Here is a 13,205-nt window from a genome sequence, read left to right as displayed (position 1 = left end):
TGCATCTGTTATTGGGGTTTGCAGAGGAGTCAGTCAGGAAAGAAAGATGTATGTAAAGTGGAGAAAGGCAAGAACTACCTGGAGGCCATAATCACGAGCTGGAACCCATGGGATGGACTGAAACCCATGTCAATTCTCGTTGCTTCTCATCTTGATAGTGTTCACAAGGCCCAGTGGCCTTTTGTCCTTTTACCTGTATACTAAATCTCTCCTTTTCTTAAGGTAATTCGTGTCAGTTTCTGATGCATGCGTTTAATAGAGGCCTAAATTTATACACACATACATAGATACAAATATACATACATATATATGAATATATAGTATAAAATATTTATAAGAAAAAGTGGAATGGAGGAAAAGGGAGGCATACAGAAACATAATCGTAAATTCAGAAAAACTCAAGTTGCTTTAAATGTCAATTAATAAATGAATAAAAAGAATGATTTCCATGATGGGTAGGGAGATGATCCAAGCTCATTGTGGAGAAGAGGCTGTGCAGTTGCTTGCTTCCTGAAGGAAGGAACTTTTGGCTGACAGATCCAAGCCAAGGGAATCCACATCTGAGAGTGCAAAACCTGACTTCTTATGGATGGAAATATTCTACAATGCATTCACTCACGTACCCAACAAATGTTTATTGAACAGCTGCCTGTGCTAAGTGCTCCTCTAGGTGCTGGGATTCAGTAGGGAATAGAGCAGACAAACATGCCTCCACCTTCATGGCGCTTACATTCCAAAGAGGAGGACAAACAATAAACAGAGTTTGTCACATGGTTGATAAGGGCTCTGAAGGAAAACAAAGTGGCATCCAGCATACATGAGGTGGTAGTTTGAAGACTGTGGTTTGGGAAGGCCTCACTGAGGAGATGACATTTGAGCAGTGACATGATGGAGGTGAAGAAGGCTTGAAGCCATGCAAGTGTCTATTGAGCAAGTGTCTCTGGCAGAGGGTTAGAGGAGTCTTTCTCAGAGGTGATGGGCAGCATTCATGGTCTGTTCCCTTCTCTTTCAGGCAAATGAAGCAGATGCTGCGACCATTGATGGAGGTTTAGTGTGGAGGTTTTGACGCAGGCCCCCTACAGCCTGAAGCCCATCATGGCAGAATTCTATGGGTCAAAAGATGGTGTGTTCTCCCTGGGGACGGGTGTCTCTGGTCCGACATTGCAGCAATGGTGGGTGTGGCAAGGGCCCTGTAAGCATTACACTTAGTAGGGAACCAAGTTGCTGGAGCTCTTTGGATTGAAGGAGGCTGTCTCTCATACTGACTCCTGAGAGCCGGGAAATTGGCTCTTCCTGGGTGACTATAAACTTTGCACATTTTGATAGAAACTCTGCTGGTGCTGCTGGCCGTAGGGTATCTCCAGCCTGAGAGGGGAGTGCTGTCAAGAGTCCATTGCTCACCCAGTGGGGTCTCACCCATGGGAGGCCCCTCTTTGGAGACACCAAGGACCTGACTGCCTCTCCTTGTGCTAACCCTGCCTGGGCGACAGAACACGGGCCTCCGTCTAGGGTGAGGAGAGATTTGGGGGAGTCTAAGAATGAGGCTTTGCCTCTTTCCCATACTTGTCCATTAGTGTCATCAGTGTGTGTGTGAGCGCAGCCGGCCTCAGTCTGACTCACTTGAAGGGTCCCGGCATATTCCTGGGACGCCCCTGCATCCTTCCTCTTACACCTTCACTTTGTGTTTGAGCTGCAGGGAGAACCGCTGTTGGGGAAAAGGGGGGAAATGGGGAAAAGGAGAAAAGCCCTCAGGGAGAAGCAGTAACAACACAATGGCTGGGCGCTGAAACAATCCCTAAGTGCGCTCCACTCAGTAGGCCCTGTAATAGCTGGTGACCTCGAGGATCCTGTCTCCACTGGCTTAGAGGGACTAGCAGAAAAAAGAACTAGTGTTTATTGACTTGAAAAGGGACGGTGTTCTCTCTCCTGTCAATTAAGGGCTTTTTTTTCTTTTTCTACCCACTTGCCAGGGGATGGTGAGGTCCTAGCATCCCGGAGTTCCGCATGGTACATGCTCCAGAAGATCAGTGACAATATGGCATCTTCCTTTGACCCTTCTTTCTCTCCGCTCCTTTGCAGATCCGCAAACCCACTATTATGTCATTGCTGTGGTGAAGAGGGCACCAACTTCCAGCTGAGCCAGCTCCAAGGCAAGAAGTCCTATGACATGGGCCTGGGCTGGTCTGCTGGGTAGAACATCCCCGTCAGGACACTGCTTCCCCCTAGCTCCCTTGAAACAGATGAGCCAGCTGGGGCTGGGTGTCCCCAGGCAGGGCTTCTGCACCGGTCACCCTCATGGGCTGTGCTGGAGTCACACTGTCTCTGTGAAGTGTATGTGTCCACGGCCGCCAAGATGGAGTGAGGGTAACCTGCTTTAAACATGCACTGGCTGGGGGTGTGCACCAGCAACTCCTGGGAGCTGGCAGCTGAATCTTCTCTGAGGAAAGGTGTCAGTCCCACCTTCCTCCTCATCCCCAGTCGCTTGGCTTGACAAGGGACATCACTGAGGCCCACTGAGAAAAGCCACCTCCCTCCCAGCTTCCCGGAAAGGCTCAATGGGGCTTCTAGCCACACTGCCAGGACTCAGGCCTCCATGCCTTAGGTGAAGGCTTGGGACATGGGCAAGGAAAGGTTGACTGGGCTGGCGCTAGGGTTTTTTGTGTTCTCCAGGCTTCCTGTTCAGTTATGTTGAGGCACAGTAAGCCTAGGGTGATTTTTCAGCCCTTGAAAGATGATGGCCAGATCTTTTTGAACTCTGCAAAAGTACATCTTTTTGAGTCCGACCAACCTCTGCAGTGTTGATGTCTGACTGTGACAGGGACAAGCGGCTGCAGGGACCTGAGAAGGGCTACAGCCTGGATCGTGGTTCTGGCCAGCTTTGCCCTTTCTGGGAGTGATCACTTGCCTCAGTGTCAGGTGCTACTGGACATCCATCTGGGCAGCTGTGCAGTGGCTGGTAGCACACCTCCTACCCACTCCTCAACAAGCTGTCCCAGCCCTCTCCCGGAAGGCATATCTCATGAGCTACCACAGCCTCTGGATACACAAGGGGAGGTTGAGGGGGAGGCATTTCCTGAGGTAAAGAAGGACTGTTGGGGGTTGGCTGATGTGCAAATGTTCCTGCTGTGTTTAGAGTTCAGTCTGGCCCCTTCGAGCCTCCATGTGGGTGAGTTAGCAGAACTGCGTGCCACTGGGACTGAAGTCTTGGTTCAGTGTAGGTCAGCAGCTCTCACATCCTGCAGTGGACAAGCTGGAGAACATTCCTGTGGGTTCTATCACCACATGAGTGTGATGCCTACACCCGCAGGGACCCTGGGCCATGCACTCCCTCTGGCTTGGGCATTGCCAGCCACCTCCAGCAGGCTGCACCGGCTGGCTCCTGCACACCCACTTCCTCAGCCAGTCCTGGGAGGTGTGTGCACATGCATGGGCTCTCAACCAGGGCCACTCTCTCGCGCATATGCATGACCTGGAGGCCCCAGCCAGCTCATGCCCTGGGGTCCATGTCTCTGTGTTGAGCAGCAGCGGCCAAGTTCTTCTCCAGCAGCTGCGTCCCCTGTGGGGACATGAAGAAGTTCCCCCGCCTGTGTCAACTGTGTGCAGGGAAAGGGACAGACAAGTGTGCCTGCTCCTCCCAAGAACCGTACTTCGGCTACGTGGGAGCCTTCAAGTGAGTGAGACCCCACTGCTCCTCCTCCTCAGCCTGACGTTGGGGAGAAAAAGGCACAGAGAGCGAACAGGGCCCACCCCAGGCCACCTAGGGCATCAGTGAGAAACCCGGGGTCCCAGGTGCCTCCCATGGCCAAACCTTGCTCCTAACCATCCACAGAGCACTCTTCTGTGTGGGAGCTCCTGGCCTCCCCGGAGCTTGGGGTCTGCCCGTGTTACCCTCCTGGTCAAGGGAATGCTGGGGAGACAGACTCAGGTCTGGGACTCTGAGATCTACAGACATGGGTCTGGGCTTTCGGCAGGGCCACAGGCCAGGACCCGCCAGCTCACAGCTTTCTGCTGAGCTGCTTCTTTACGTGTCTGTCCCCATCTCCCTCTTAGCCCCCTTGCAGGCACCTCTGCACACTCCATGCTCCATAAGAGAAATAGCTACTACTCCAAGGCTATCCAAAGTTATTAGTCTCCATGGAAAGGCTTTAAGCCTTTAGTTTTTTTTTTTTTTTAAATTTGAACCTGTTGCTTTTGGTTGCTTTCTAAGAGGAAAATGAGGGTCCGTCTATCCCATCCTGCCTCCTCAGAGTTGTCTGGTTTAGTGACTTCCAGGGCTCCTGGCTGCTTTTGGCCTGGGCTTGGCTGTGGGGTTCAGAGGCCCTTCAGACAAAGCCGTCGCCTCTGTGAGGACAGACTAATACTCAGGAACTCTGGGCAAAGCCCTGTGGGCCAGCAGTCTGGGCTGACCCTCAGAGGGGCTGCATGGGGGAGAAGTGAGGCCTGTGCCTGACTGTGGCTCTCCCATCTGTCAGGTGTCTGAAGGGTGAAGGGTGGTGTGGACCCCACCCTAGCCAGAAAAGCTGTTTTTTTGTTTTTATTTTTTTGAAATGGAGTCTCACTCCTCACCAGGCTGGAGTGCAGTGGCATGATCTCGGCTCACTGCAACCTCCGCCTCCCTGGTTCCAGCGATTCTCCTGCCTTAGCCTCCTGGGTAGCTGGGACTACAGGCACATGCCACCACACCAAGCTAATTTTTGTATTTTGGTTGCCCAGGATGGTCTCGATCTCTTGACCTCATGATCCACCCACCGCGGCCTCCCAAAGTGCTGGGATTACAGGTGTGAGCCACTGCGCCTGGGCCATCTCTAGATATAAGTTGTCTTCTATCTAGAGATCGGTAAAGCTCATTAATGCCACACGACAGTTTCTATGTAAGCATTTCTATTACAGTAATTCCCCCTTATCCACAGTATCACTTTACACAGTTGGACTTGTGGCCAACCAAGGTGCAAAAGTATTACATTACTACTCTTGCACTTTGGGGCCATTACTAAGTAAAATAAGAGTTACTGGAACACAAGCCCTTTGATACCACGGTGGTGGATCTGATCACTGAGAAGGCTACGAAGTAACTAACAGGCAGATAATGTAGACAGAGTGCATACAGCATTGACAAAGGGAGGATTCACATCCTGGGAGGGACAGAGCAGGACAGTGCAGATTCTGTCACACTATCAGAACAGCAGGCAATGTAACACTTGTGAATTGCTTATTCCTGGCACTTCCCATTTATGTTGCAGTGCCTTCACAAGAAGGGTGAATATGGTGTAAGAAGATATTTTGAGAGCGAGAGAGGCCATATTCACTTAACTTTTATTACAGTATATTGTTATAATTGTTCGATTTTGGCTGGGCAGAGTGACTCATGCCTATAATCTCAGCACTTTGGGAGGCTGAGGCAGGAGAATCACTTAAGCCCAGGAGTTGGAGGCTGCAGCGAGCTATGATCACGCCTCTGCCCTCCAGCCTGGGCAACAGGCTGTCTCAAGAAAAAAAAAAGGTTCCATTTTTTATTAATTATTGTTGTTAATCTCTTACTGTGCCTAATTTATAAATCAGACTTTATCGTTAAGTATGTATGTATGTGAAAAGAAACATACCGTATTACGGTTTGGTACTATCTGTGATTTCTGGTATCCACTGTGTGTCTTAGAACATATCCCCCTTGAATAAGGTGGAACTGCTGTATTTGTTTTTTCTTTATTGCTCAGTTTGATTCATCTATAAATCTACTAAACAAATTTTATGAACGTTTAAACAATACTTACCATCTAATAAAACAAGTTGTAATAATCAATTCTCTTAGTCATTGAAATTTCAAATTTAATCACTTTCTTCAGAACATTTCATCATAAATGTCTCTCAACTGCTTCAGGCACCTTAAGCAAAACACACAAATTATTGTAAATATTTCAGAACTTATTAGCACATCTGCAATTAAATCTGTTGCAAAAGCATTATTGACATGGACAAAAATGTTTATCTTCTTTTTTGTTGTCTTTTTTTTTCCCCACATTTAGGGAAAAAAAACAAAACTTTTTCAGAATGTTGGACAGTTTACTACAAACAAACAAAATAATATTTCAGACAAATTGAGTTTCCAGATTCTGGGTCTTATAACAAATTAAATTTCTATCAGATACAGAACATTCAAAACATTTGAAATACAGGTATATAGTCACTGTGCTAAGCTCATTTTTATAATAAATGTCTGCTATATAAGGAGAATTTTAGGTCCTCGCTTTTTACATAGGTCCCAGTTCCTTACAACCTAATGTCTTTCCCTAACACGAAATTGACTTCAGTGTCCTTTGTTCCCTTGTTCAGTTATTCACAATTCACTGTTTCCTCATAATTACACATTGACTACAATTATTACTCATTATTACACGGTTTGTTAGCATTTTGGCAATTGATGCATGTCTTATTATCCACAATTTTAATTAGTGGGGTCATCTATGGGTCTCATCAAGTTATTATTATTACGCATTGACTACAATTATTACTCATTATTACACGGTTTGTTAGCATTGTGGCAATTGATGCATGTCTTATTATCCACAATTTTAATTAGTGGGGTCACCTATGGGTCTCATCAAGTTATTATTATTACGCATTGACTACAATCATTACTCATTATTACACGGTTTGTTAGCATTTTGGCAATTGATGTATGTCTTATTATCCACAATTTTAATTAGTGGGGTCACCTATGGGTCTCATCAAGTTGCTCCAAATAATTATTATGTCCTTTGGATGCTCAAGTTACCACACTTAATGATAGTGGCAGCATCTTCTATCTCCCCCTGAAGTATTTGAAAGCATCTTCACTTTATGGAAACAACAGATTGTCCCAGACCATCTTAATTTACCTTTACCCAAAGTCACTTGTGTATTTTGTAAGACCCCTTCTTACCTGGTAGGAGAATGTCCTGAGATGATGACAATGAGTGCGGGTGGAGAGCCCTGGGCTGCTCTTGCCACCCTGGGCCCTTGAGTGGTCAAGGTGGAAAACTGATTTATTTCTGAATCCATTAGGTCATATTAATTCTCTAAATTTAATTCTAATATTACTAAATAATTTTGAAATTTTTCTTTGAATGTAAAGATTTAAAACATATTTTCTAGAGAAAATACGGAATTAAAATTGTAACCACTCACAGGAGCCCTGATGACACTCTTTCTCTTTCAGTTTGAGATTTTATCAACCCCAAAGACCATCTGATGCAGGAGAATAGGGAATTAGGGTAATCAAGGGTGAAGGCATAAGCAATAGCAGGTGTAGTCAGTTAGTTCTAAGCAAGACATAGGTCACATCCTCGCTCCTGTGATAACAAGACCGAAGTCTCCACTTCAGCCTCCGATTGACCATGGGCCAGTCCTTCATAGGGTATAACCAACTGGAGGCCTCTAAAGGGCACCTGGGGTGTTATCGAATTCTTTTTGCTTAATAAAAACCCTAAAGAACACTGTAATCAAGGCTCTGGAGCCTGCTCCCGCTCTGTGGAGTATACTTTCACTTCAATTAATCTGTGCTTTCATTGCTTCTTCTATTGCTTCATTCTCTTGTTGCTTTGTTTGTGCATTTTCTCCAATTCTTTGTTCAATGTGCCGAGAACCTGGACAACTCACAGTGAAGACTTTCCATCCAGTAACACATCTGTATTTGTTTTCTAGGACTGCTGTAGCAAAGAACCATGAACTGGGTGGTTTAAGCAACATAAATGTCTTGTCCGTTACCTCCGGAGGCTAAAATTCCAAGATCATGATGTTGGCAGGGTTGGGTCCTCCTGAGAGCCGTGAGGAGAATCTGTTCCAGGCCTTGCATCTGGTGGTTTGCTGCTGATCTTTGGTGTTGCTTGACTCACAGACACATCACTCCAATCTCTGCCTTTATATTCACATGACCTGTGTGCATGTCTTCTGTGTACAAACTCCCCCTTTTCATAAGGACACCAGTCATATTGGATTAGGGGTCCACCCTAACCCAGTGTGACCGCATCTTAACTAATTACATTTTCAAGGACCCTAATTCCAAATAAGATCACATTCTGAGGTAATGTGGATTCGGACTTCAATATACGAATTTATTGAACCCATAACACTTTCCAATACCTAGACAATGGAATCAAAGAGCCTGTTTTCCTCATAGGGTCTTTCTGGTTCATCTTTGTACCTGCAGGTTACCCTGACTGGGCCCCGAGACCTACTTCCATCTCTCAACCCTCTCACCTTTCCCCAGCAGTCTCTGTATCAAAGGGAATGTGGCCCCTTTAGTGGGGGACCTAGGCTGTCCTGGCATGGTAATGCATCAGCCCCAGACTAGCTACCTTAAGTCTCTGAGTCTCAGTTTCCTCATCTGTAGAATGGGATAATCATATTACTGGCCTCTCCAAGTTGTTGTGAGGATTAAATGCAACAGAGCCTGGAGAGCCTTCGGCAAGTCTTTGATGAGCTATGAGTGCAGAGTACACATTTGCTGTCACCATTCCTGTCAGCAGAGCCACAGAGAAGTGAGGCAGTTGCCCTGGGCCAGGCACACCTCCCAGCCCTGTGTCTACCTGCAGTGAGATTGTGAACCAGCTGTTTCACTCCCGAGGCCTCTAGTCCTTACCTGTATAAAATGTTTTTGGAAAAAAATTCTCTCTCAGTCCTCCTCAGGCCACATATTTGATGGTTCATTGAGGGGCATGGGTCATCCTAACTACGGCTCATGGCTTTCCAGTGTTAGGCTCACCTGGGCTTTCCCTCCCAAGACAACCTGGCAAACAAGGCCGACAGGGACCAGTATGCGCTGCTTTGCCTGAACAACACCCGGAAGCCGGTAGATGGATACAAGCACCGCCATTTGGTCTGGGTCCCTTCTCATGCTGTCATGGCCCGAAGTGTGGGTGGCAAGGAGGACTTGATCTGGGAGCTTCTCAACCAGGCCCAGGTATCTCCACCTGCCATCCTCCCCTCTGGCTTAGTGCTCCCTGCTTGGATTTGGAGGGAGGTTAACTTCCTTGACTTCTTGTCACTCTGGAAGTCCTGGTGTGTTCAGGGTACAGTGGGAGCCATGCCACACATGATCCTCTTCACTGACAAATCGCTCAGTCTATATGTACTATAGACAGCAGAGGCATAAAACCTCATCTGGAACCACGAACCTGGTGGACTAAAGACTCTCTGCAGAAGTTCTTCTTGTCCCATTTAATTATTTTTCCTTCTAAACGGGTCCTCAGGATGAGCTCACATGCCCCTCTTCCTCCACAAAGTGCTCCTCATCATCCCATGGCATGTGATCCTGCCCTCCTGACACCTCTGCCAATGCTCTCTCCTTAGCGCTGGGGGATTCAGAGATGAACTAGGCAAAGACTTGTCTTGAGTCATTCACAGATGAGTGTGGGAGGCACACGAGTATGGATTCTTACCCGATGGAATTGCACTACCTCAGGAATATTGATGGTGTCCTTTGTGGAGGACAAAGGGACTGATTTGCAGGGTGTATCTGGGAAAGTTCCTGGGCCCTGGGGAGTAACTGTGTGTACCCTAAGGAGGTGGGAGGTGGGGGTTGTCAGGGAGGGCAGCAGGTGACATTTCATGTAGAGTCACTGCAAAAGCAAACACCGCGTGGTAGGTGAGCTCGTGGTAGGTGCTGCTGTGAGCTATGTCAGGAGTGGCTCTGGGCCAGTCAACCGGAGTCATAGGCAAAGAGCCCTTTGGTTTTTGGAGACCAGAAAGGAGGGAAGGGACCGTTTGATGTTCCACAGCTGGTCCTTCAGTGGCAGGCTTGGTGTGGGGAGAAGAGGAGCTCAGGAAGCCTGATTGCAGCCCACGGTGCTGGATCACCAGCTCTTCAGGATGGAGACTACCACGGGCGCTTAGGGTGATCAGATGGCCTGAGGGTAAGGCAGCCTTTGCTGACTGTCCCGTGGGAACACAGAGCCACAGCCCACAGTGGAGAGGGATGGATCTGGGGGGTGGCCCCTAGCAGTATCCCCGAGGCCACACTCAGGCAGACAAGCTGGGATTTGAGGAGAGCTTTCCCTCACCATGAGCCAGGGATGCTGGGGACCTTGGCCACTGTCTTCACCCTCAGGCACTCATATCTTGCTTTCTGTTTCCCTTGTCTGTTTTGGGGTTTGTTTTACCTTTATCTCTATGTCATCCTCCCTCCTTCACCATCTCTTTTGTCCTTTGAACAGGAACATTTTGGAAAAGACAAGTCATCGGGATTTCAGCTCTTTAGCTCTCCTCTCGAGACAGACCTACTGTTTACTGATGCTGCTCATGGGTTTTTAAGGGTCCCCCTGAGAGGTGACAATGTGCTAGCAGCCACCACCTAACATGGATGCCAAGCTGTACCTGCGATATGAGTATTTTTCTGCAACTCAGGATTCAAAAAGAGGTATGTAAGGTCCCAGGAGGGACCTGGCCAGCTTGGGCAGCAGGGTGGGGTGGGGCCATCATGGGAGGCTTTCCAGGTGCCTGCAAGCCTCACCTAAAGCTTATTGGCCTGCAGAGCCCAAGGGAGTTACTAACTGCACTGGGTTAATGAGGGGGGTTTCTGTGATTAGAAAAGGGCTTTAACGGTCTTCATATTCTAGACAACTTGAAGTCATGATGACCCTGCCTCCTTTTTATTAGCTGGGGTCATCCCACCCAGGGTGAGTCTATTCGACATGGAGTATAAAAATTGTCCATCCTAAACTGAAGTGGGAATGTGGCCACTACCACCATCCAGAGGTTTCTGGTCTGGTCATCCACTGGATCTCTATGGTTTATTTCTGCCTTCCTTCCTTCTTCTAACTTTGCCCTCCATTTAGTCAACCAGTAAGTATTTGTATCTACAGAAGGGCAGCTATGGTGTTAGATGTGGGCATATAGTGGTGAGCAAAGATAACGGGTGAGGGGAGCGCAATCAGGCCCACCCGGAACAGAACTCGTGACTGCCATGTGGGGCATGCTTCCTGGATGGGGAGCCCAGTCTTGCAAGAGAAAACCCCAGAAGGCCCTGAGCTGGGCTGGTGCTCAGAGAGGCCTCCCTGGGGAGGTAATGCCTGAGGAGCTGAGGTTAGGAGCAGGAGGAAGCTCTGTCTTCACTGATTTTTCTGAGAACTGAGTTCCCCCATTTCTCCTGGAGGGTGACAGCAGGAATTAGCAGTGTCATGGGAATGAAACATGTCAGCTCTGCTGCTGCCAGTGAGGTCCTCATTGGACAGCCACTTTGCAGCACTAACCTCCCAGACCCACCTGGGGCTTCCTTTGGATTCCTCCACCCGGCCTAGATGCGGAAGAGTGCCCGAGGGTGCAGTGGTGTGCAGTGGGCCACCATGAGAGGGCCAAGTGTGTTGAGTAGAGTGCTGTGAGCGGTGGTGTCTTGGCGTGCACCATGGAGGAGACCCCAGAGGACTGCAACACTGCCATCATGGTTGGAGGGCCCTGCTCTTAAGGCTGGGTTCAGACACTCAGACACACAGCACTTCTGCCAAATCTGGCATTGAAAATCTCCTTCCCAAATGCTGCTTCTTCAGTCTCCAGGATAAGGATGCCTGTTGTGCGCTGCCTCCCACCCACCCCACAGGCCCCTCTAGCTCTGGGCAGGGCAGAAGCTCAGAGCCACCCCAAGACTGGACTCCTGTGGGGCTCAGCTCCGGAGTCCAGGAAGCTCAGGGGAGTGTCTTGCCTAGGATCCCCAGGAAGTAGCGTGACATTCCGGGCTGTGGTCAGGCTACTGTGAATTGTGAAAGCAGATCAACCTTTTCAATCCTTTAATTGTAAGTTTACTTTTTCTGATTATAAAATATTACAATAAATAAATAAAAATAGGGCTGCAGTGAGCCGTGGTCACACCATTGCACTCTAGCCTGGGTGACAGAGCAAGACCCTGTCTCTCAAAAAATCAGTAAGTAAAAATAAAATCTTTCACAACTTTGTCACTCAGAGATCATCATCACATGATCTCGGAGTGACGAAGTTGTGAATGATTTTATTTATTTTATCTATTATGATCTCTGAGCGATGAAATTGTGTTGTTACTAACTTTAGGAGCAGAACTACTTTTGTGATTAGGAAAAAATAAATTTATAAATAAAAGAATGAAAATTTGACAAACTTAGAAGGCTATGCAACCATTTCATTTTGTTTTGTTTTACTTGAGAAGACCCTCATCTTGGTAAACTTTCCTAGGACCAATTCATAAGATTAAGATCTTGATGGTTATGTAGTCTCCTAAATGTGTCAATTGTAAGGATTAAGTAACTCTGAGTACTTATAACACTGCCTGGCACATAATAAGCAGTAAGTAAGTGTTAGCTGTTATTATTATTCAAAATCCTTAGGACAGTTGGTATATTTTCTTTGTTTTTTTTTTTTTTTTTTTGAGATGGAGTCTCGTTCTGTCGCCTAGGCTGGAGTGCAGTGGCATGATCTCAGCTCTCTGCAAGCTCCCGGGTTCACGCCATTTTCCTGCCTCAGCCTCCCAAGTAGCTGAGACTACAGGAGCCCGCCACCATGCCTGGCTAATTTTTTTGTATTTTTAGTAGAGACAGGGTTTCACCACGTTAGCCAGGATGGTCTCGATCTCCTGACCTCGTGATCCGCCCGTCTTGGCCTCCCAAAGTGCTGGAATTACAGGCATGAGCCACCGGGCCTGGCCGACAGTTGGTGTATTTTCTTTTTTTTTTTTTTTTTTTTTTTTTTTGAGACGGAGTCTCACTCTGTCGCCCAGGCTGGAGTGCAGTGGCCAGATCTCAGCTCACTGCAAGCTCCGCCTCCTGGGTTCACACCATTCTCCTGCCTCAGCCTCCCCAGTAGCTGGGACTACAGGCGCCCGCCACCTCGCCCGGCTAATTTTTTGTATTTTTTAGTAGAAACGGGGTTTTACCGTGTTAGCCAGCATGGTCTCGATCTCCTGACCTCGTGATTCACCCGTCTCGGCCTCCCAAAGTGCTGGGATTACAGGCTTGAACCACCGCGCCCGGCCTGTATTTTATTAAATAATGAAACACTCATTTAAATAATGGCTGTGTAATATTCCACCAAGTATGTTGGCCTCCATTTAACCAATTTCTCAGAGTTTATATTTGAGTTATTTCCAAATCCTTTGCTATTATAGACAATGTGGGATTGAAAAAGCTTTGTATCTATAAATACCTATATTTCTGAGTGTATCTTTAATATTAATGATAACTAATTTTTCTGGAGTTACTGTGTGCGAAGCA

The 13,205-nt window shown here is 47.5% G+C and overlaps 1 protein-coding gene across 1 annotated transcript in view; it reads left to right on the top strand.

The window, feature by feature from the left end:
- LOC112619403 (inhibitor of carbonic anhydrase-like) overlaps positions 1-13,205 on the top strand; it is a 53,478-nt gene that overhangs the window by 9,341 nt on the left and 30,932 nt on the right. The window contains 11 exon segments of the mRNA XM_025377382.1: positions 1,013-1,060; positions 1,063-1,123; positions 2,080-2,115; positions 2,118-2,261; positions 3,520-3,670; positions 6,140-6,170; positions 8,183-8,303; positions 8,757-8,935; positions 10,188-10,286; positions 10,318-10,390; positions 11,271-11,413. Coding sequence (XP_025233167.1) covers positions 1,013-1,060; positions 1,063-1,123; positions 2,080-2,115; positions 2,118-2,261; positions 3,520-3,670; positions 6,140-6,170; positions 8,183-8,303; positions 8,757-8,935; positions 10,188-10,286; positions 10,318-10,390; positions 11,271-11,413 — 1,086 coding nt within the window.

The sequence above is a fragment of the Theropithecus gelada genome, chromosome 2 (assembly GCF_003255815.1).
Source record: "Theropithecus gelada isolate Dixy chromosome 2, Tgel_1.0, whole genome shotgun sequence".
In the NCBI taxonomy this organism is placed as follows: Eukaryota; Metazoa; Chordata; class Mammalia; order Primates; family Cercopithecidae; genus Theropithecus; species Theropithecus gelada.
This window is presented reverse-complemented; position numbering and strand designations above follow the sequence as displayed.